Source organism: Panthera pardus, unplaced genomic scaffold (assembly GCF_024362965.1).
Source record: "Panthera pardus isolate Hobbes unplaced genomic scaffold, ASM2436296v1 HiC_scaffold_24, whole genome shotgun sequence".
Taxonomy (NCBI): domain Eukaryota; kingdom Metazoa; phylum Chordata; class Mammalia; order Carnivora; family Felidae; genus Panthera; species Panthera pardus.
The window spans coordinates 44,908,815-44,933,830 of NW_026526810.1; the positions used below are offsets into that span (position 1 = coordinate 44,908,815).

The 25,016-nt window shown below is 41.0% G+C and overlaps 2 protein-coding genes across 2 annotated transcripts in view; one reads left to right on the forward strand and one right to left on the reverse strand.

Annotated features, from left to right (window-relative positions):
- The first annotated feature begins 3,495 nt into the window (after positions 1–3,495).
- Positions 3,496–14,925, forward strand: LOC109262982 (RNA polymerase-associated protein LEO1-like). The gene is made up of 6 exons (XM_019442111.2): positions 3,496–3,614; positions 5,172–5,266; positions 6,014–6,148; positions 8,032–8,167; positions 9,065–9,224; positions 14,216–14,925. Exons 1-5 carry the CDS (start codon positions 3,600–3,602, stop codon positions 9,221–9,223), a joined length of 540 nt encoding a protein of 179 aa, XP_019297656.2. The 5' UTR covers positions 3,496–3,599; the 3' UTR covers position 9,224; positions 14,216–14,925.
- A 3,141-nt stretch (positions 14,926–18,066) lies between these two features.
- TMOD3 (tropomodulin 3) overlaps positions 18,067–25,016 on the reverse strand; it is an 81,186-nt gene continuing 74,236 nt past the window's right edge. The window contains exons 9-10 of the mRNA XM_019442110.2: positions 24,737–24,881; positions 18,067–20,897 (exon numbers count right to left, since the gene is read on the reverse strand). Of these exons, the coding sequence (XP_019297655.1) occupies positions 20,863–20,897; positions 24,737–24,881 (180 nt within the window). The 3' untranslated portion in view covers positions 18,067–20,862. The remainder of the gene's footprint in view (positions 20,898–24,736; positions 24,882–25,016) is intronic.

Sequence of the window (25,016 nt, forward strand, 5' to 3'; positions counted from 1 at the left end):
GACTTACAGAAGAAAATTACAAGCTTAGGTCTTTAAATATTCAGCTCAGGTCATGGTCAGAGAACCAGTGAGTTCATTACAGCCCTGAAAGAATCTTCTATCTCATAATCAGAAGGCCGAGGTAGCAGGATGTTAGACAACATTTAATTGTGCAATTGCAGAATTAAAACATTAATTGAATCCACAGCTTCTTGATATCTCTCATGTGAAAGGACATTGGATAGAGAAAGAAACTAGGAGCGGGGTGTCTGTTTAGATGAAGCTGAAAAGCTCGATTTCCTCGTCACTCTGAGAACTCCCTTGCTTTTGAGAAGTTTGCTTCCCTAGGTCTGAAGAAACTGATCTTTCCTTGCTTGAAAATGTTGTAATAATGTCACCTGGGGCAGTTTGTATTCTCCTCAAGGCTCACCCTTTGCATGCTGTCTGACCCACTTGTTACCAGCAGACCCAGCGCTACGACCTCCTCAGACTCTGACGAAGAAAGCACGAACTCCCAAATGAGGAACAACTAGCTTCCCAAAAGAACGGCAAGATTTTGCTGATACAGGGAGAAGCCTAGGGAATATGTGTGGAAGTATATTCTAAGAATGTGAGATGAAGGACAGACTATAACACTAGCATGGGCCAAACTGGTTTGGGTACACTTAGGTACTCTGGATTTGATGCGTTAGCGCATATAGCACATAGTGAGACACGGCTCTGTAGCTGGTTGGTTAACTAAAACAAACTCACTGGTGACCTACTTGCAATAAAGCTTCCCTGGCATTATGTGGAGGGAATCCAAAGGCTTAGGGAGATGAGTGTTGGATTAGACATACCTTGTGTTACCTGCATACCATGCCTCACCTTCTCCAATTCTATCCCCTGAGAAGGCCAGATTAAAATAATAAACATTTAATATTTCACCATTTCTGAGGGTCATGATTGGTTTAGCAGGGCCGTTGTGGCTCAGGGTCTGTGATGAGGTTGCAATCAAGACATTGGCCGAGAACACACTATCTAAAGGCTTGCCTGGAACTGAAGGATCTGTTTCCAACATGGTTCACTCTTGTGCTGTTGGCAGGAGGCCTCAGTTTGTTGCCACGTGAGCCTCTCCGTAGCAGCTTGAGTGTCTTCATGGCAGCTGGCTTCCTCTAGAGTGGGTGACCTAGAGCAGGAGAGAAAGAGCAAGGCAGAAAAGCCACAATGTCGTGCCCTAGCCTTGGAAGTGAGGTTGTATTCTATCGATCGGATAGACCAGCCATGGTACGTGTTGGAGGAGACTATGCAAGGGCAGGAATACCAGAGGCAGGAACCACCAGAAAGTATCTTGAAAGCTGGCTGTCATAGCAGCTTTGCCTTCCACCAACCAACTTGGCCACCTTCCCTATCCAGAGACACTTGACGGGCTCCTGAGGGCTAGGCTCAGGGAGCCAGTCTGAGGTTGGTTGAGTGGAGAGGAGATTTGGTTTATGAATCTTGGGAAAACGTCAAAGTGATGGGGTAAGAGCGTGTGAAAAACTTCAGTCAGAGAAATTAATGCTGTACATTTTCTCCCAACACTGAAAGTTATAGTAGGACCATGGATCTGTTTGGAGACATAGGTGACATTTCTTCAGACAGCGATGGGGACAATGAACAATCCATTCCAGGGCAGCCTCATGTAAGTACACTCAGTAACCTCAACAGGTCCCAGTGTTCAAAGTTAAACAAGCTTCAAAGCCTGATGGGTCTGACTCCTATGGGGAGAGGACATTGATAATTGAGTAGCAGTCTGAAACATCTGATAAATGGGTGACTTTCTCAGCTGTGTTGGGAATTTGTGGATATTAGAAGGCACCGAAGGAACTGCTCAGAAGAGGTTGATGCTAAACTTTAGGGGCTAAACTCTGAAAACTCATAATTTGAAAACCTTTGGCTTAAGTTTTTCTGAACCCAAACCTGTGCCAAAAAGCATGTGCTATTTGACTTCTCTGATTTTCTTTCTTTCTTTCTTTCTTTCTTTCTTTCTTTCTTTCTTTCTTTCTTTCTTTCTTTCTTTCTTTCTTTCTTTCTTTCTTTTTGAGAGAGAGAAGGAGAGAGAGAATCCCATGAGGGGCAGAGAGAGGAAGAGAGAAGCAGGGCACGAACTCACCTGCAGTGGGACTTGAACTCACAAACCGTGAGATCATGACTTGAGCCAAAGTCAGATGCTTATAAGCCACCCAGGTGCCCTCTTCTCTGATTTTAATAGTTACTTAGTACTGAGGGGTTGTACAGTTTCACAGTTCTTTTGTTTAATGTCTTATGCAAACTAGATATGCCAACAAAATAAGTATTTTTTTCTGGTAATGCAGGCTTACAGGTCTTGTTTCCCATGGTGGTATTGTTGGCGGAGAGGATGAAATTTTAGGGAGAGACTGGAGGGGTTACTGACTACTTTATTCCTAAAGTGGTGCCTGAATTTACTTCCTGTCACACCTGCATCTGCCTAGTATGGGAGAGCCGGAGCATTTCTATTTTTTTTATAAAATTCTTTTAACATTTATTTTTGAGAGAGACAGAGAGAGAGAGAGCATGCACGCACATGTGCACACGCACAAGAGGGGGAGGGGCAGAGAGAGAGGGAGACAGAATCCAAAGCAGGCTTCAGGCTCTGAGCTGTCAGCACAGAACCCAACACGGGGCTTGAACTCACACACCATGAGATCATGACCTGAGCTGAAATTGGATGCTTAACCAACTGAGCCATCCAGATGCCCTCAGCTAGAGCATTTCTGATTTCACTTCAAGCTATCACATTCTGATTCTTCTCTTAGGAAGAACATGGAGTGCCTCAGGACCAACAGGAGGAAGAGCCGATTTCTGAAGGCAGAATAGAAATAGAAATCCCCAATGTCAACTCTGATTTGGGGAATGAATTGTACTTTGTTAAACTACCCAGATTTCTCAGCATAGAATCCAAGTAAGAGGACTGATTAAAGTTTTTTTTTCAAGATATTAAATAAAAATAAGTGGAATATAAATGTTTTTTCTTATGAGTTGGCTAATCATAAAGATTAGACATTCCTCATCTGAAAGGATGATGCAGGTGTTTTTCACTAGTGTAAAGCTGAAAAATGAGGTTGAGAAAGTTTGCTAGAGAAATCATAAATGTTCAGTGCGAAAGCCACTGTGACTAGAAAAGACCATGATCTTGGACAACAACATAGTATTGGGTATTTTTCATGAAGCCTCGTGAGTGTAAGCTCTTATGCAATTAAACATGATACTTTCCTTTAAAAATGGTGAAAGATGGACCATATGTTATTTATATTTCAGAAAATGTAATTCTTCAAATAAGACTTCGAATTATTAGTCACATTTGGATTTTATTTCAGATGTGTTAAAATCAAATTTCAAGAAAGTACACTAATTTGCATACTTGCTTGAAGTTTTACATGAAGTGACTTGTCTACTGTGACTTTTTAAAAACACCTTGGGGCATGTTGTAAAGATTATTATTATTTTACAGCATTAACAATATTCATTACTAGATATGGCTAACCTGAGATTAAAAAACCATTTTTAGACCTTTTGATCCTCAGTATTATGAAGATGAATTTGAAGGTGTGAAAGTGCTTGATGAGGAAGATAGAACCATGTTAAAATTGAAGGTACCATTCTGTACTTGTTCCCTTTTTTTTTTTTTAAGTTTTTCATAAAACAGAGATAATGATTTGAGACTTGAGATTATGAAATGATGTTTTATGTTTACTCTTCAGTCAACAAACAACTGTTCAGACCAAGGTCTGAAATGTCTCTTCAGAATGTTTTTAGGGGGGAAGTTACATAGCCTCATAGTCCCTGTAATTGTCACTTTTCTAACCTTTTTTTTTTTTTTTTGCAGTTGTAATTTTTCAATGGAAGTAAGGATAAAAATTCTTGAAAATTGTTAGTTCATTTTTTAAAAATGTTTATTTATTTTTGAGACAGACAGAGACAGAATGCAAGTGGGTTGGGGCAGAGAGAGAGGGGGAAGCACAGAATCTGAAGCAGGCTCCAGGCTCTGAGCTGTCAGCACAGAGCCCGATGCGGGGCTCGAACTCACGAGCTGTGAGATCATGACCTGAGCTGAAGTTGGATGCTCAACTGACTGAGCCACCTAGGCGCCCCTAGTTACTTCATTTCGTATAAACATAGGTATATGGAACTGCCTCTACATGTTACAGTAGACTTCCCACAATAGAAATCTCTCAGGCTCTTTCTGGAAATTCAGACTATGTACAAAGAGATGCCTTGTCTTGAGATGTTTCCTCTTGAGAAGGCCTGGGATGGCTGTACACTCTACTGCTCACACAGGGCGTCACGAGCTATTGCCGGAGGCAGAACCAATTTTTACACTACCTTCATGATTTGGGGTTCCCTACTATATGGGTAGGACAAATTTGAACTAAAAAAACCCAAAAAAACAAAAAACAAACAGGGCAAAGCACAAGTCTTAATTGTTTTAATTGTTAAGAGTATCTTAAGTGTATATTCTTTTATTTACTTTTTTTTTTTTTTAACATAATGCCCAGAGCTTCCTTGTCTTACTAGGCCAGGCTTACTAGTCCTCCCTTCACTGGGTTCATAGCCCTTCAAGTGGACTTAACAGTAGGCAGAGATCTCTATGTTAACTGCCCATCTCATGTAGACCCAAAGCCTCATCCTTTCTTTGAACTTTTGGTGTGTCTGGTAATACCTCCATCCTGCATTGTCCTTGGCTTTTACCTCCACTGTTATAAACTAGAGCTTAGGAAAGATTAACAAATTTTTTTATTTTTATTTTTATTTTTGAGAGAGAGAGAGAGCACAAGCAGGGGAGGGCAGAGAGAGAGGGAGACACAGAATCTGAAGCCGACTCCAGGCTCTGAGCTTGAATGCACAGAGCCCAACATGGGGCTTGAACCCACAAACCACAAGACCATGACCTGAGCTGAAGTCTGACTCTTAACCAACTGAGCCACCTGGGAGCCCCAAGCTTAGGAAAGATTTAAACAAAATGGTTAGTTTAACCAGTATCTCTAGGTATTCGTAGTAGGAGTGTTTCAGTGTTTCTTCATCAGCTATTTTGGAAGCTTCTTTTATCACTACATATGAATTCTTGGCACATGATTATAAGTCACTTGAGGAAATGAAGAACATGCAGTTTAGTTACACTCGTTTTGTAATGCCCTTGTATTTTGAACCAGGTGGAAAATACTATAAGATGGAGGAAACGCCGGGATGAGGAAGGAAATGAAATTAAAGAAAGCAATACTCGGATAGTCAAGTGGTCAGATGGAAGGTGAGCCCATAACGCCTGAAGAGCATTGACAGACCCGGAGGGAGTCCTGGGAGGCGTGGAGTTCTCCATGTGGGACCTTACTTTGGGGTCCTCTGTCACTAAAGAATTAACAAAATCTAGGCCTTTGGGAGGACACTTTAGAAATGGGACCAAGATGTGATCAGATTCATGGTATCTGCCTTATCCGAGTGAGCGCCCAATGCTCGTTCCCATGCGCCAGGTGCTACTGGACAGTATAAATTGGTATTTTGGAAAAAATGTTTCTGTTTCACTAATGAAATGGTAGAGATTGGGAAAGTGACAAAACTATTATGTCTCAAATGGGAAGGAGAAGGAGTTTTACCACCTTTTGCTTTAAAAGGGCATAAGTTGGGGCGCCTGGGTGGCTCAGTCGGTTACGCATCCGGCTTTGGCTCAGGTCATGATCTCATAGTCCGTGAGTTCAAGCCCCGCGTTGGGCTCTGTGCTGACAGTGCAGAGCCTGGAGCCTGCTTCAGATTCTGTGTCTCCCTCTCTCTCTGCCCCTCCCCTGCTCATGCTCTGACTCTCTCTGTCTCAAAAATAAATAAAAACATTAAAAAAAATTAAAAAAAAATAAAAGGGCATGAGTTATTTACGGCATCTCTGTTTTTCTCACGAGTTCAGTGCACAGTTGCACAGCATTTTAAGTAAAGCCTATAGGGGAGAATGGGAATTGTAGGATTCGTTACATGTCCACCCCAGCACTGACCGGTGTCTCCTTTCCAGCCTTTCCCTGCATCTGGGCAATGAAGTGTTTGATGTCTACAAGGCCCCCCTGCAGGGCAATTACAACCACCTGTTCGTTCGAGAAGACACAGGTCTACAGGGACAAGCCGTCTTCAAAGCCAAGCTCACCTTCAGGTAACCTTCATACTGACGTGTTGGTACTGGCTGTTAAAGAGCAGCCAGGCCAAGAGGCCGTGCAGAAGGCCTGACTCAGCCCTGACATAATTTCGGGGTGCAGCTCACCAGGGGACGTGCTCGGTTCCCATGCTGTTTTTTCACTTTTGCTACAAGTTGCTGTTTCTCAGGGAGCCAGTTCATGCTATCGAAATCACCACGAGACCAGTATGTAAGCCGGGAGACCAGTAAATGAATTCACCTTGGTCAGTGCACCCGGTAGGAGGCTTAGAGGACTGGTCTACGCAGCTCCGCGGGTCAGTGCCCTTTCCCGTGAGAGGAACACAGCTAGGAGGCGGGCCGATAGTGAGCGTGTCATTGGCGTGTGCATGCGGCAGAGGCGGGGGAGGGGCTGGACAGGCTGCGGCCTGACCCCAAGAGGATAGGCGCTGCACCCCTGTGCTGCGGCTGCCTTGTTGGGCGCTTTTCCTCCTTCGCTCCTTCGCGCATCTTGCCTCTGAAGGTTACAGCGCTGTTGTCCGTCTTGCAGCTCTCCTTGAAGTGGGGCACTTAACAGATGAACAGTGCGCCCAGGGTTTCTTTCTTGGGGTCACGGAAATGTCCTAAAATCAGATTGTTGTAATGGTTACACCAGTTGTAATTTAAAAAGTCGTTTACGCGGTGCCTGGGTGCCTCAGTTGGTTAAGCACCGACTTCGGCTCAGGTCATGATCTCGGGGTTCGGGGTTCATGGCTTCCAGCGCCCCGCCCCATCCCCCATTGGGCTCAGCTTAGAGGCTGGAGCCTGCTTCAAATTCTGTCTCCCCCTCTCTCTCTGCCCCTCCCCTGCTCGCTCGCGCTGTCTCTCTCTCTCTCTCTTTCTCTCTTGCGCGCGCGCTTGCTCTCTCAAAAATAAACATTAACAATTTTTTTCTAAAAAGTTTATTTACTTGTGTATTTACTTGTTTATTTACTTGTGTATTAACTTTCTAAAAAGTTATTTACTTGTGTATTAAAATGAGTGACTTTTATGATATGTAAATTATACTCAAATCTGTTGCTCTGTTTTAAAGATTAACAGCACTGAGGTTTAGACATTAACAGTGTCTGACTTCTGTGCAAGCTTGAAGAAGAGTCTCAATCTCACTAATTTTTAGTGTCCTTATCTGTAAATTGGAGATAATATCTACTTCACAGAATGGTGTGTCAGTTAAGTCAAATGATACATTAGATGGCATGCAGTGTGGAGACCTGGCATAATAAACGTTGTTCGGATCCAACCTCTTAATGAGCTTTTCTCCAGTGGTGTAAAAGACAAACAATTCTGCAGCGTGCTTTTTTCCCCGTTGTGCCCCGTGTTCCACACTCTTTATGTCCCATCTCTCGACAACCTCAGAGACTCTCCTAAGGATCATTCTTTCTTTCTGATGCACCACCAATCTGCCTCCCTTGAGCCAGGAATGTTTTCTGCACCAGCTGTTCCTGTCCTCTGGGCTATCGTGAGGCCTCCTTGCCTTGCCCTTCCTTCTAGTTGTATTTCAGATAAAGAGACTTTTAGTTCTTGAGTCAGGACTTGTGGCCTCTGCACCACCCTCACAGACCTGAGATTTCACATCCCTTCTCTTTCTGCTTGTCATCAGGGATTTCTTTGTAAAAGCCCTTGACCCTGCCGCCTGCTCTCCTTTTTTCTCCACTTGGTGCTTCAGCCCCTCAGCATCCCCCCCGGAGAAGGGACAGAGGAAGGAACAAGAGAAGGAGGAAGCCTCAGAGTGCCAGGATCCGAGGCCCAGTGTCCTTCATCTGCTAAAGGGGAAGGGGTCATCGTCACAGCTGTTTGTGCTCTCGGTTTGATCACCTGTGATGTTCTTAGTCAACAGTGGGGCATTCTTGTCCATCTCCCAGCAGACCTCACTCTACAGACAGTGTCACACATAGAAAGATGACCCTGCTGCTTGCTAATAGATGCTCAAGGACGCAGAAGATTAGAATCTTACCAATGGCTGGTTGTGATCCTGAGTGCCAGCGCACTGAAATGATTAAGGTAGGTTTGCTAAGCTCTATGCTGGGATTTTTTTGGGGGGTATTACAGGCTTACTCTCCAGAATATTAATTCACAATTTTGTATTGCCACAACCATTTTATTTCTTATAGTTATCAGGGAGCCAACTTAAACCTAAATGTGTGGTTAACCCTAGTAATATCAGTGGCTTCTGGTGAGATGTAGCAAATCAGACACTCAGGTGTTCTCTCTCCGGTTCATGAGATTTCAGGGAGAAATCTGACAGGTTTTATGACAGGTATCATAAAACTTTGTGAGATATGAAGTGCTGGGAAGGTCAAAAGGACATACCTGACTCACTCAACTAGGCTCTGTCTTGTGAACACCAGTGTGTGGATCGCCAGGCAGAGAAGGGTGTGAAGGGTGTGAAAGTTCTACTTTGGGGCTCAGGGACCCTCCCCTGCCAGCACCTCCCCATCCTGTCATCAGGAGCGACGGGGAGCTCTCTGGGGTGAGGGGCCCTGACAGGAATATCTGAGCACCATTGTACTTTGATGGAGCCTGAGCAAGTTGGGTTGTCTGTCTCAGGGATTAACAGAAACGGCCACCCTCAGGCGTCCACTGGGCAAGGATGAGGTTCTTCAGGCTGGTTGCTGCTCTCCAGACTCTGACTGACGGGCAGCACAAGGGGACACTGCAGCTCCCAGGGCCGTGCCTGTGCCAGTTCTGATCGGCCGCTGGTGCGAGAGAGCCCTTGGCCTCTTCACCTTGTGTTACCTTCACGCCTTAGAACTAAAGAGAGTGATCGCTGTGTGTGGTAACAGGTGTGGAATGGAGACAACTATATTCTAAAGACAAGAATTGTAGTAAACGTAGGTTCAAGTGAGCACAGAGGTAGTTCATATTTTTAAGTTAAATGGTTGATTTGCTTCTTTACAGAAAAAGGAACGTTTGAGGGCTTCTACTCAGCAGACAGTCCATCTGTGGGAGGGGCAGAACCAGCAGGGGCTGGGTGTCCCCTACCAGGACCCCAATAGTGTCCATGAGGAAGAGGAAGGCATCAAAGCTGTGAAAAACCATAACCAAGGGGACATTTGAGGTAAGCTGGGCATGGAGGTAACATTTCCTCATCTGAGGGCCACAGAGACTGATGGCCTTTTACTCTCTCTCCTGCTGTTACTTACTTAGGAAAACGGTACAAAGGCCTTTTGTTTTTATTTTGTGTTTGTTAGGGTCACTTTCCCACAGAAAAGCTTAGCTGGGAAGGTAAGGCACCCCCAAAATAAAAAAATCAATTAAATAATTCTTGTTCTTATGGAGGGAAAATGTGTAATAAAGAGTTTGCTGCTCGTATAATTGACCCTTTATTTAAACGTTGTAGTTTTTTGATGTGATCATAAAACCTTTTGGGTGTTTAAAAGTGATGAATCTGAGAAAAAAACCTCTCATATCTGTCATTTCAGCATGTCTGCAAGTTATATACACTTTTTCTCATCAAAACTTTAAAAATGTTGGCTCTTCAAGGGAAAATGTAAGTGGGAAGCAACAATATTCAGAAGAAAAGCTCAGGAATAAACAGGTCTTCATCTTTGAAGTTCATTCCCACGTCTGGAGTTCGAGTTCTTTTGCTTTCAGAGGAATGAGCTAGAATCTATTTTTCAGACAGTGATGGGGATCAGAAGAAGAAAAGGCTCAAAGATTACTGAGAGCAAGGAAGGTCACCAGTGATGAGATAGAACCAAATTTGTTCAATTCTAAGGGGGTTTGTCCTGAACCCAGGAGCCAACTCCTGGACTAAAAATTTGCTCACAGCCCTGGGGCACAGACAGATGTTTGTATACTTCACTGAGACTCTGGGAGATTAATATAGTGACAGGACCAGGAGTGACCCACAGGAGGGTCTGACCCCTGTGATCAGGTGCATGTCGGAAGACTGCTCAGAGAAGAAGATCCCTCACTGGTGGTGAAGAAAGTGTTAGCTTGTGTATACACCGACCAGGCAGGCGTTCTAGGTAGATAGAAAGGCCTGTGAGGAAATGTGTGGGGCCCTGAGTCACCACCACACTCAATGGGAGAGGGACCGATAGCTCTGTGTGGTAGAGCAAGACGTCCATCATGTTCATCGTGGTAACTGGGCGTTCTTATTGTTTGGGTGTATGAGTAGTTGAGGATTATTCCATTTCCATGTTATTAAAATATTTTCCCTTTAATTATTTCCGTTTCTACTTATAAGTACAAATAAATTTTCAGTCTTAAATATACAAGGGAATCATATTTACCAAGTAAATATATAAGGGCAAAATGGGAATTATTGCCCATATGCCATATTAAAAAAATTTTTTTTTTAATGTTTATTTTTGAAGGAGAGACAGAACGTGAGTGGGGGAGGGGCAGAAAGCGAGGGAGACACAGAATCTGAAGCAGGCTCCAGGCTCTGAGCTGTCAGCACAAAGCCCAGTGTGGGCCTTAAACTCATGAACTGCGAGATCATGACCTGAGCTGAAGTCGGATGCTTAACCGACTGAGCCAGCCAGGTGCCCCTGCCCATATGCCATATTAATTAATTCACTGTTTTCTGAACACTTAACATGCTTCACTCCGGGTCTGGAATCACAGGTGGGAGTAAACATTTCAGTAACACAAATGTTGAGCATGTCAGTTAAGCGCTGGTCACCTGTCCAAGGGAAGCATTTGTTTTTCATGTAAAAAATAGATTTAAAACTTTAAAAGCATACTGAGAAAGCACATAAAATGCAAGCAGTCATTTTTAAAAATCCATAGGCTTTAAAATACTTTTAGATAGGGAAAGTGAAATGTTGAGGAAGCAGGAAAACATATTTCAAGAAGTATGATTGGAATGTCAGTACAGAGTGAGGAGGGAGTGTCCCTCCTGCCCTGACCACTGCCCGGGGGCAGCCCGGGGTTCGTATGGCCTGACCAGCTGGAGACAGTGTCTGTGGAGATGGGTCGCTGCTGGGCGGTCACCTTCTAATATGAAGGACTGGCTCCCCCATCAGCTCAAGACTACTTTTTTGGGAAATTTTTATTTTAATTCCAGTTAGTTAACATAGTGTTACGTTAGTTTCAGATGTACAATATAGTGATTCGACACTTCGTGTGACACCCAGTGCTCATCACAGTGAGTGCCCTCCTTAATCCCCATCACCTACCTCCCACCTCCCCTCAGTTTGTTCTCTAGAGTTAAGAATCTGTTTCTTGGTTTCTTTCCCCCCCCCCTCTTTGTTCATTTGTTTCTTAAGTTTTACATGAGTGAAATATGGTGTTTATCTCTCTCTGATTTGTTTCACTTAGCATTATACTCTCTAGCTCTGTCCATGACATTGCAAATGGCAAGATTTCATTCATTTTTATGCTGAATAATATTCCATTGTATATACCACATATTCTTTATCCATTCTTCTAGCGATGGACACTTGGGGGGCTGCTTCCCTATCTTGGCTATTGTATGTAATACTGCTATAAACATCAGGGTGCATGTATCCCTTTGAATTACTGTTTTTGTATTCTTTGGGTAAATACCCAGTAGTGCAATTGCTGGATCATAGGGTAATTCTGTTCTTAACTTTTTGAGGAACCTCTGTATTGTTTTCCACAGTGGCTGCACCAGTTTGCAATCCCATTCACAGTGCAAGAGGGTTCCTTTTTGTCCACATCCTTGCCAGAACTTGTTTTTTATGTTTCTGATTTTAGTCATTCTACAGGTATGAGGTGATATCTCATAGTCCTTTTGATTTGCATTTCCCTGATGATTAATGATGATGAGTATCTTTTCATGTCTGTTGGCCATCTGTAGGTCTCCTTTGGAGAAAAGTCTGTTCATGTCCTCTGCCCATTTTTAATTGGATTTTTTGGGTTTTTTGGTATTGAATTTTATAAATTCTTTATATATTTTGGATACTCTTTATCAGATGTGTTATTTGCAAATATCATCTCCCATTCTGTAGTTTGCCTTTTTGTTTTGTTGTTTCCTTCATTGTGCAGCTTTTTTTATTTTGATGTAGTCCCAATAGTTTATTTTTGCTGTTGTTTCTCTGGCCTCAGAGGACCTATCTAGAAAAAAGTTGCTGTGGTGGATGTCAGAGAAATTACTGCCTGTGCTGTCTTCCAGGATTTTTATGGTTTCAGATCTCATATTTAGGTCTTTAATCCGTTTTGAATTCACTTTTGTGTATGGTGTGAGAAGGTGGTCTAATTTCATTCTTTTGCATGTGGCTATTCAGTTTTCCCAACACCATTTTTTGAAGAGACTTTTTTCCACTGGGTATTTTTTCCTGCCTTGTTGAAGATTAAGTGACCGTATACTTAGGGGTTTATCTCTGGGTTTTCTATTCTGTTCTTTTGATCTGTGTGTCTATTTTTGTGCCAGTACATACTGTTTTGATTACTACAGCTATATAACTTGAAGTCTGGAATTATGATACCTCCAGATTTGTTTTTCTTTTTCAAGATTGCTTTGGCTTCTGGGTCCTTTGTGGCTCCATACACTTTTACGATTGTTCTGGTTCTGTGAAAAATGCTGTTGGTATTTTGATAGAGATTGCATTAAAGATTTAGATTGCTTTGGGTGGTATAGACATTTTAACAGTATTTCTTCTTCCAGTATATGAGCATGAAATGTCTTTCCCTTTGTGTTCTCTTTCATCTGTGTTTTATAGTTTTTAGAGTACAGGTCATTCACCTCTTTGGTCAGGTTTATTCTTAGGTATCCCATTATTTTGAGTACAATTGTAAATGGGGTTGTTTTAATCTTTCTCCTGCTTCATTATTGCTGTTTAGAAACGCAACAGATTTCTGTACATTAATTTTGTATCCTGTGACATTGCTGAACTCACGTATCAGTTCTAGTAATTTTTTGGTGGAGTCTTTCAGGTTTTGTAATGTTTATTTAGTTTTGAGAGAGAGTGTAAATTGGGGAGGGGCAGCAAAAGAGGGGGACAGAGGATCCAAAGCGGGCTCTCCGCTGACAGCAGTGAGCCCGTTGCGGGGCTCAGACTCACAATCTGTGAGATCATGACCTGAGCCGAAGTTGGACGATCAAATGACAAAGCCACCCAGACGTCCCTTGGGTTTTCTATATACAATTTTGTGTCATCTGCAAATAGTGAAACATTCACCTTTTCCTGATTTGGTTGCCTTTTATTTATGTTGTCTAATTACTATGGCTAGGACTTAGAGTACTGTGTTAAATAAAAGTGGTGAGAGTGGACATCTTTGTCTTCTTCCTGACCTTAGAGGAAAGGCGCTCAGTTTTTCCCCATTAAGGATGATGTTAGCTGTAGGTTTTTCATAGATGGCCTTTATTATGTTGAGGTATGTTCCCTCTAAACCCATTTTACTGAAGGCTTTTACCATGAATATGGATGTTGTACTTTGTCAGATGCTTTTTCTGCATCTATTGAAATGATCATATGATTCTTATCCTTTTCTTATTGATGTGCTATATTAAATTGCAAATACTGCAGCATACCACCCTTGCAACCCAGGAATAAATCCCACTTGGTCATGGTTTAGTGAATGATTTTATTTTTTATTTTTATTAAAATTTTTAAAAATATTTATTTTAATCTTTATTTTTGAGAGAGAGAGAGACAGAGTGTGAGCAGGGGAGGAACAGAGAGAGAGGGAGACACAGAATGTGAAGCAGGCTCCAGGCTCTGAGCTATTAGCACAGAGCCTGATTTGGGGACCTGAGCTGAAGTCAGGCATTTAACCGACTGAGCCACCCAGGCGCTCCAATGTTGGTTTATTTTTGAGAGACAGAATGTGAGCTGGGGAAGGACAGAGAGAAAGGGAGACACAGAATCCAAAGCAAGCTCTGGACTCTGAGCTGTCAGCACAGAGCCCAACGTGGGCTCGAACTCACAGACTGCGAGATCATGATCTGAGCTGAAGTCAGATGCTTAACCGACCGAGCCACCCAGGTGTCCCTATTTTTTAAATGTATTGTTGGATTCAGTTTGCTGAATCCAGTTTGCTAGTATTTTGTTGACGATACCTGAGAACTACTTTGGACAAAATTTCTGGAAATGTTTGATACTGAATTTTACATCTTATCTCCTATCTGTTTAGGAGGTGAGCCCTCCAGAAAAAGAAGAGCAGAGGTTAAAGAGGAAGAACATGACTCAAGTATGAAGTGTGTGCTCATTGTGTACAGTTGACCCTTGAACACAGATCTGAACTGCGCTGGTCCATTTACACACGGTTTTTTGATATAATGTATTTTCTCTTCCTTGTAGCTTTCTTAATAGCATTTTCTTTAGCTTACTTTATTATGAGCATAGTATATAATACATTAAACATGCAAGATATGTATTGTTATCAATAAGGCTTCTGGTAAAGAGTAGGCTATTAGTAGTTAAGTTTCTGGGGGTCAAAAGTTGTATTTGGATTTTCGACTGTGCAGGGTTTGGGCACCCCTAACCCCAACATTGTCAGCTGCATATTATTTTCCACAGTTTATTTTTTTAATAAATTTTTTAAGGTTTATTTTTGGGAGAGACAGAGCATGAGCAAGGGAGGGGCAGAGAGAGAGGGAGACACAGACTCCGAAGCAGGAAGCAGGCTCCAGGCTCCAAGCTGTCCGCACAGAGCCTAACGGGGAGCTCAAACTCATGAACCACAAAATCACAACAAGCTGAGGTCAGACTGGCTTCACTGAGCCACCCAGGTGCCCCATCAACAGTTTTAAAGCAATGATTAAATGACTTGTTTTGATTGAAATGATAAATCGAGTTGCTTTTGCATAATCCTAGTTGTGAATAAAAAATGTTCAAAAGCAAGCCTGTGACTTTAGAAGATCCATTTTTCCCAAGGAAGAAACTTGTTTTGGTAACTGTTTGCTCTGGGTCTTAGGTTTTTGTGCATTTCAGCTGCTCTGCCCCACCTCATCCTCCTGGTTGGGCCCAGAAGTGGGCTTAGGTTCGGGTCAGGTATCGCATCTTCCCATATGTCCTCCTGTCCTGCCTAGCTGTGTTCAGGCCTCTTCTGTGCTTTGTCATCTCCACCGGCATGGCACCGCCACTGACCACCTCGCCCTGGATCTTGTCAGAGCAGGTACAGCATCGGAGGGCTCATTGGACACTGGGTGCTTTGCCTAGTGCTGAACTGGTCCTACCAGTTCTAGTCCTCAGAACAACGTGAAAGGTGGGTACTCTTATTTCCATTTTGGACCTGAAAGGTGGGGTCGAAAGAACTTTGAGACCTCTATCCAAAGCTTTTTCCTCCCAAGTAAAAAAATAAGCATTTTTGAGAGAAGGGTCATGAGCTTTTATATGGAACAATCACGAGGTTAAGCAGATACATTAGTGGCCTTCTGGAGAAAGACACCCAAAATACCTGAGATAAACAGTTACCATAAAATTTAGAGAAAAGAGCAGTGGGAAACAAAATACTAGATTTGACTCCTGGCTTTGTGACTGGCACACCAGGTGGAATATAATGGGTACCTGATAAGTATTTACTGAATGAACAAGCCAAAGGTCTTATCTTGGGCAAGTTACTTGACTTTCTAAAGTCCGTCTCCTCAACTCAGTGGGATTTGGACTTGACCATGTAAATCCTTCATGATTTACATAGTTTTTATTTCTCTAACTCCACAAGTTGATACTAATTGGATGTATTTTAAAAAACGTATTAGAGACTCATTCAGAACACTAAGCACCAGCACGGTTTAATCCTAAGGCCACCTACTTCTCGCAAGGGTTGGCCCCAAGGCTCTGCTAAGTCTGCAAACAGGCCCAGGGCTGGGATCTCTAGGCCCTCAATCCTTGCAGATATAAAGGAAAGCTTCACATTTGAAGGACAAAAGATGTTTGGTGATTTTGGACCCATGAGTGGTCGGCCGCCCTCACTATTTGGTCCCTAAAAGAGCAGAGGCCACTGCGCTAGGCCTAAGGGCACTGTCTCTCCATGGCCACTCAGACTCACGGGAGCTGAGTCACCTGCCAGGGCAAGTGCCCGAGCCTCCTTACCTAGCCGAGAGGACAGGCAGCAAGACCTCCTGCAGGAGAAAATGAGCCCAAAGGCCATTCTCCCAAGGCCAGCCAATATTAAAGATGTAAGGGGACCGTGCTCGTTCGCAAAGGTTCCAGAGCTCTGAAAATGTTAATTTGCCACTTACCCCTAAAAGATTCCTCAAACCCTTTACAACACATTTCATTGATTTCCTCTTTTGCTTGGTAGATTTGGGTGACTGGTAATTAAGGTCTTTGCTGTAAAAATAATCTGTAGTTTATTAGAATTGGCTCCCATCAGGTCCAAAATGTGATGTATCATAGGACCCTGTTTCTTCACATTTGTCAACTCAATTCACTTTTATGGACAGACCAGACTGAGAACTGATGGTATTTCAAGCACATGAAATTACTATTTTTATGGTTAGAAATGGTCAAGTATTGACAGTTTATGGTTTAATCTGAGTGGGATAGAATAACTGGGAAAATAATAAGCTTGTTTCTGAAAAGGCATGTAAGAAATGAACTTTAGGACATAGGAACTGAAGGGATTTTTTTCACACAGTCCAAGTGTATAGAATATTTGATAAACTTTATTGAAATTATTTCAGTATGAAGTCTAAGTTCTAAATGCCTACAGTACAGTTTTCAAAAGAAACTTGACTATTAGCCAAGTTTAATAATATTTTGTAATATTTATCAGTATATTTAATATCAGTAATATTGGAGTATCAGACTTAAGTGGAATTATAATGCAGAAGAATATAAGACCAAATTAAAATGATATAAGAATATAAAAATCGTTGCTTATCAATACATCTTCTCAATTTAAAAATAGTGAAGTTTCTTTGGTAAGTAAGTCTTGTGGTGAGAATGACCGAAAAACATGAATGCTCAGCGAGAGCTGATGGAAGGCGCTTCTAAAGATGGTTAGACCCAAGAGCTCACAGCTTTGAGAGCAACAGTTGTTCCGGTACGTCCACATGTTTGGTTCTCGCGGGTGCCAGGTCTTTAGTTGCAGCCACTTCGCTTTTGAATAGTATTAAGGGCATTATGCTAACTAAGGCAGAGAAAATACTATATGATCTCATTTATAGGACTATCTAAAAAAACTGAACTCAGAGAAACAATCGCCTGGTGGTTGCCAGGGCGTGGGGGTAGGAGGTGGAGGATGGGTGAAGGTGGTGAAAGCTACAAACTCCCAGTTATAAGATGAGTAGGTCTGGAGGATGGAATGTGCAGCATGGTGCCTGCAGGTGACAGTACTGTACTGCGTATCTCAAAGTTGCTAAGAGACTAGATCTTAATAGTTCACATCACAAGGAAAAATAATTTCGTTAAAACGATATGAGGTGACGGATGTTAACTAAACTTGGGGTACATATTTTGCAATATATACATAAATCATGTTGTGTATCTGAAAGTAATACGAAGTTATATGTTAATCATATCTCAGTAATACTAGAAAAAAAATTTTTTAAGTGAAGTGGCACTGTCATGGAGGAGCACGAGCACAGGACTAAACCTGCAGAGGTGGAAGCTACTGTGATTCCAGAGAAAGCACAGTCCTCAGACGTGTGGGAGGTGCTATGGCTCCTGACTCCAAGGGGAAAGTGAGACCTGCATGCCCTGGGAACACAGAGCCAAAAATAGAGAAGATTTTATGAAACCTTGTGAATCTTTTCATCTTATTTTTTTTTTTTTAGTGTTTTTATTTTTGAGAGAGAGAGAGAGAGAGCGAGCAACAGCAAGCAAGAGAGGGGCAGAGAGAGAAGGAGACAAAGAATCCGAAGCAGGCTCCAGGCTCTGAGCTGTCAGCACAGAGCTGACACGGGGCTTGAACTCACGAACCGTGAGATCATGACCTGAGCTGAAGTCGGACGCTTAACTGACTGAGCCACCCACGTGCCCCTCTTTTCATCTTATTTTAATGGCAAGGATTAAATATAATGTACAACAGAACATGACTAACATTTTATGAAAACAATTTTTCTTTTATAATTTTTATTATACTGTGGAATCCCCTTTTTAAATGAAGATACATCAGATACTGTCACTGGAAAAACCATTTACAAAGTTCTATTTACATGTAACTTTTCCAGAGTGCATCTATTGCACAAAGCGAGTATGTGGGTTACTTCATTCAAATAACAAGAATTTGCAATTTAATGACCAAGATAATTCTCCTTGAAATCTCTAACAATCTATGAGTTTTTTATACACAAAATGTATATTTGGTCTTTTAAATGACAGGCACCTTTAGGAATGTATTTCACCTATACTTAAGACTTCTACTAGATTTTAGCTACAAGTTTATAGCACCAAAATCCACTTTAATAATATCAGCATTAGTATTAATATTGATGTTTTTCAATACAATTTCATGTAGACATACTTGAAAAATGAGATCTTCAAATATAAAATTTTTCAAAATGGGCAATTAAAAGCCTTTAAACAGCAATTTAAAAATGCAAAGAATATTCTTTGATTAGATAACCAGGTAAGTTTAAATTGGTTAGCCTACAGAATGTATGGTCTTAGAAAAATCTTTGGTTTAAAAATCAAGACTATGTGAGAACCCTAATCTATTACAACGCTTTAGAGCTATATATAGAAATACTGAATGTTACTAAATGGTTAAGAGGTGCTGGAGTTTTAAAGATCAAAGTAAACACCAGTTTTCTCCCTTGTAGTTACAACTCTTGAAAAGATTTTCTGTATTCAGTTGGAAGAATGTTCAGCTTTAAAGATATTCATGAAATCTTTTCTTCAATTATGTAATGCACTGTCACAGCTGAGAACTGGAATGGTATAAGCTAAACACTTAACTTCTTCATACTTAGGTAAATAATCAGTGAAAAAGAGATTACCCGTAAGTACCATACACACACTATGTAGGGTCTCGCTTATGTCTATTAAAAAAAAACCTGATGATAGAAGGGGTAACATACTTATCAGTTCACTGACTTATAGACAAAGCAAGCAAGGAAGCCCTGGGTGCCTGCTCCGTGCTGACTCCCCATCCTGCTGGAAGGGTGCAGTCTCTAAAGTCAAGTACATTTCCAAAGTTGCATATGAAAAGGGGACACACACACACACACACAGAAACCCTTGCTAACTTGGAAAAAAAAAATCAGTGGTCTCTAACTCAAAGGGAATAGTGCAAAGTCGATCTTTGGCCCCTTTAAAACACTGGATATTGATTCAGAAAAACAAAGACACCCACTTCTTCTGAGGGAAGCTTTTGCCTGTTGAGAAGGGTTAATACCAGATCACACACAAGAAGCTGCCTAACTCAGTAAGTAAACTGTCCAGCCCAAGCCAAAGGAGTGACGTTTTATAATTCAATTTCAAAAATTCTTTTTAAAAGAATCAACACATCTATCCCTACTTTTAACTGGGATTCTTCCCTTTACTCCGTGTAAGTGATAGAGGATAGTCAGGCCTCAATTTTGGGGGTCAGGATTACTCAGATTTTTTCCTGCCTGCCCTCTGTAGCTGGGCCAACTCTGCCATCGTCTGCTCCAGGCGCTGCCCTGAACAGGTCCACATCCCACCATGGTACACCGTGCAAGTGCTCGTTTGAATACCGTGAGCAGTACGAAGAAACTTCTCTTGTGAGAGATTCCTTTTACACAATATGGACAAAAAAGCCAGATGATGAGAGGGAATATAAAAGTAGATGGATGAAGAACAGTTTTCCCTACTGGTTGGAAAATTCGTGGAGTGCCAATTCAGTGTTATTGATGTAATTCTGCAGTGCACACACAAACTTTCACGATACTGTGCCACAATTTATACACATGCCAGTTTCTAATTTACAGTAAGCATCAGTTTAAGTGACTATTTGGCATGTGCCTCAGACTTAAATTCCATCATGTTTGTTATCTTTGATGTCATGTGTTTAATAACCGCCTTTTTTCTTATTATCCTAAGTAACCAAGAGTTGACTATATGTATGCTTTTACAGGGAAGAAAACAGCTTGTCTACTTCGATGCTTTTTACTATGAGCTTTCACAAAAATTTAGTAATGCCCACATTATTGAAATAAAAAACTATAGTGAATTTAGCCATAACTGTCCTTTTAAACAAAGTACTAACCTGGCCAAGCTGATGACTTTGTTGAAACAAGTCCAGGTGTTGGTGCCACAGTGGACAAGTGCGGTGACCAGGAATGTGCAGAAGGCCCCTTTCTCTCCCCAACAGACCGGCTTTTCTCAGCCGATGACCAGATTTGGAGTCGTTTTAAAACTCTGGTATCTTGCTTTCTTGATAGAAGCAAAAAGCACACTCTTGCCAAGTTCATGTATTCTAAAACAGGACAGGGCTCCATGTGATGGAATAAGGAAAGCTGTGAATGTCTTGTACCTAACAGGTACAATAGCAATTCTAATGGCAGTAATGTCCCTTTTAGATTTAAAAAAGATCAGTCCTTAAAATGTTCATACTATCTACGTAAATGATTTCCTAAACTTTTTTTACAATTGCATTTTTAAACTCATGACTCCTCACAAACCATTTAAGCTAAATTAAAACTGATTTTAGCAGAAAGAAATAATGTTATAAAATACAAAATATCACCTACTATTGATTTTGCAATTTGAAACTGATAATGTAAACTAGAAAAAAGATACATGTAGTTAAAAAAAAAAAAAAGATTTCCAGTCTTTTCCCTTCTATCCAGGAAAATTTTATATCTGACATCACCAACATGAGCCCTTGGTGACCTTTTAAAGTCTCCCAAAGATTGTATCTCGGTGGATTTACTGGTGGTCTCCTTCAACTCGTCTTTTGCGAACTGTGAAAAAAAAAGAGAGGATGTTAGAAATCCCTGTTACTTTGTACAGGGTTAACTTGCTTGTAACAAACAAGTTGCTGCAGAATCCAGTTATAGTTGTACTGACATGTAACGTCCATTTACTTGTTAAGCACTGAGGGGCTTCAAAATGAGAACAAAGACGTGTCCTCAGCTCCCCTGTGCTTACACAGCAGCATCAGAAATCTAAAATCACGGTCATCAATCACCTTTAAGTCATTGCACCCATTTGTTATTTAAAAAAATTGACACCTCTGTTAAAACGATGAATTATAAATTACTGTGTTGAATTTTGAAATGACATTCAGGAAGCTGGGGTTAGAAAGTATTAAAAGCAACAAATATTTGCATGCTCTCCTGATTAGGCATTACAATGTATCTCCTTAGTTTGTGAAAGAATATACCAAAAACATTTTTTTTTAAGTTATTTATTTATTTAGAGAGAGAGCACAAGCAGAGGAAGGGCAGAGACAAGGAGAGACAGAATCCCAAGCAGGCTCCGCACCATTAGCACAGAGCCCAATGAGGGGCTCGAACTCACGAACCATGAGATCATGACCTGAGTTGAGATCAAGAGTTGGATGCCTTAACCAACTAGCCATCAAGGTGCCCCAAACATTTTTCTCATTTTAAAGGTAAATGACTTGCTACTATTTCCCAAATTTTCTTTCTAGGGTCTCCTACAAAATGAACCAGGCTTTGACAAAACAACAAATACAAAGTAATGAAAGTCTCAGATCCTGGCAATGTGGTATAAGGTCACATGAGGGTACCATAATAAACTTTGGCCACCAAAGTGGTCAACTAATTCAGTGGATGGTGTACAGAAAGGCGCATATATCTCAGGAGTTCCCAGCCTCTTCACAGACTGATGACCCCAAACCATTACGCTGTACTCAGTAACAGTAGGATAGAGTCTTCAGGCAGACATGCAAGTGATGTGCATAAAAGCTTGTCTAGCTACTGGCTGGGTGCTAGCTAGAAAGTAAAAACCGGGAGATAAAAAGTATCAAGTTCCCACGAACATTTTTATAAATAATTAAGTACACCCCGGGCTCTAATTTTAGTTCATGTTAATGAAAAGCAGGTTTCCTGTGTTTACTGAAATACTAAGGGAAAAAATCAAATAGAGACTTGAGTCCTCAAATACAAACCTAATTCATATATATAGATCTCTGAAAAACAAATATCGAAAGGTAAATCAGATTAACTCTTTAGAGTAGAACATTTCCAAGAAAAATTTGAATTGCAGCAGGGTTTGGATGTTATTGGCAGACCATTTATGATGTTAAAATGCATGTTATAGGGGCTCTTGGGTTACCCAGTTGGTTGAGCATCTGACTCTTGAATTTGACTCAGGTCATGATCCCAGGATCATGGGATCAAGCCCCGTATGTGGCTCCTTGAGGAGTGTGGAGCCTGCTTCAGATTCTCTCTCTCTGCCCCTCCCCCCACCCACTCACATGCTTGCTCTCTCTCAAAATAATGTAAAATAAAATAAAATGCATGTTATTAAAAAATACATGTTGTAAACAAGATCTAAGACAAAGTGGAGCAAACAAGAAAGGAAGAAAATTAATTATGTGGTTAGCTAGTGTAAGGACAGTAATAGGAGACTCAAAGTTCAATCAAATATTGCAACATATACCATATAATCTCTTTGCTGCTACAGCTAGGACACTTCTTAGCTGGAGAGATGGGAGTAGGTAGGAGTATTTGGATGAACAGAAAATAATGAGAGGAAAAGATTATCAAAATCAACACTAAAGATCTGATACAGCCCGATTTGCAAGATGAAGAAAAACAATATGCCCAAGAGATTGTGTGTATGTTTCAAGTTTTGTTCTTTGGTATCTCTTTCTGGTGGCTACATAATTAGATTGCATATCAGAGCACATGTCTTTATGCTGGCAGCCTTGATCTGTGGGCAGCACTCAACGCAGGGCTCTAAAAAAAAGCTGCGGGTGCTAGGAGCACATAAAGTGCAAGATGGGTCCAAGAGCCATTTCCGACTCTTCTTTCTCACTTGGCATCTACTTGTTACAAGCAGGTCCTCGGCTCAGCCTCTAGACGAGAGGCTTATAAATCTGGCCCTATTAACAATTCTTTGGCAATTTCTTTCCAAAACCTACTCCACTAATACAGGTTCTCAATACTCTATGATCCATCAATTGCAAATAAGTTCTAACCTCATATCCTATCTCTGGAAGAGTAAATAGTTATTTTTTGAAGTATCATTTTAATCATGTATTTGGTGGCCTATAATGGCTCTCAAATGCCTCCCACAAAAAATCCAAAGAAATGAAGTTTCTTCCCATGTAATTTTAGTGCCTTCTACTAGCATTCCCTCTTAATCTGCTGACATCACTTTTTTATTCTGTTAGCTTTAAACAGCAAGTACTTATTGAAGAATTATTCTCAAGGCAGCATCCTGCAATGAGAGTCAGTTTTCAAACTCTACAAGCTGTCCTCAGTATATAAATAACTCGCTTGATCCCAAATCTGGGTTTTTATCCGCGCAATTCCCCCACTCCAGGAATGTCCTTATTCTCATTTCACGTCTAAAAATCTGGCTTGGATCAGAATGCAACAGCATGAGGTGGGGGTCTAGAGAGCTACCAACACAAAGCTGTCTGCTTTCTCTCAGTTCTGCTTCAAGTCAGACCACACCTTCAACATGACCTCCTCATCTCTATTACACGTGGCCCCCGGCACCTACTCACCTGCGTAATGTCAACTGAAAGCAGCCTAGGAAATAGTTTTTATGTGTTCTCTCATCTTTTGGTAGATTGTTGATTCTTGATGTAATTAGCGTGACTTTGCAAATTACACTGAGAATCAACAGTATACCAAACACACCAATTTCCTAAAATGCAAGAGGCTAAAATCTTCTATGGGAAACTAAGTCATTGAAGAACAGAAAGGGTTTGAACTAATACTCTTCAAAGTAATTTGGGTTGAGGGAAGGAGGCTGTAACATTTTCTGCATTTAAAGAATGCAAACTCAAATATGGTTGAAGCTTAAAAGAACTGCCTCACTTTGAAGTGCTATTCGGTTTAGGAAATGTTATTTTATCTCTTGTCTAAGTACCTCTTTAAAAAATCTTTCAGTGACAAACACAAAAGGTTCAATTTTTGGAAACATGTAGAAACAAAATTATAAGCATCATATTCTTTAATTCAGCCTTGGCCAGAACACTTGCATCAAACAGAAGCACAAGCCTCAGCAGTATTTCAGTGGGAACCAGGAAAAAAAAAGGGCAACGTCTGACGTTGACTGATGTGCACTGCGAGAGGACAACCTGCCCGGTAATGGCTGTGTCAGGGAGACCGGTAAGGACAGCCAACACTTGTGTGCCACACACTATAAAACTTGTATCAAAACTAGAATTACTCCATATTTTATCATGTAAAACTGGATTTCTGCCTAGGCCTGTTTGATAAAAAGGGCAAAAAACTTTCCTGTCATGTTGAAATCTTTAATCAGGAGGTGGCTTGTAACAGAGAACAAAATATTTGTTACAGGTAGCATTTATTATGTTTCTCGTAGAAAACCGTTCACTTAAAGCTGTGAAATATTTGTAAGCAGATCCACTAACCCAATAATCACTACAACTGCACTTAAACTGAACTCTACTTCAATCAATATAAAAAGGCTTGTGCAGATTTAAAAAACAAAGGCCAAGTAATTTGTGCAGATTTAAAAAACAAAGGCCAAGTAATCTGTGTTAACATTTTTTTTTAAAGTAAAAAAATGTTCCTCCAATACAGTAGCTTAATAATATAATTCAGAAATTTGATTTGAAATGCATATGTCTTACCTAAGTCATTGTTTTTTGTTATAGCATTAGCTGCCCTGGTTCGGGGTCCCTGCTGTGTAAACTGATAACCAAATTTAAGGATATTTGTATTTTCCTCAAGCATGTTGGCGATTTCCAATTCCACAGCTGTCCCCAACTGCTGCCTCTGGAATAATTAAAAATAAAGAACAGTATTAATAAACTAATTCAAAATATTTTTCGAGGTAAATCAAGACTAAGATATTCAGGTACATGCTGATTCTGTTGGTCTTTTTAAGTTTTCCCAATTCTTACAATATAC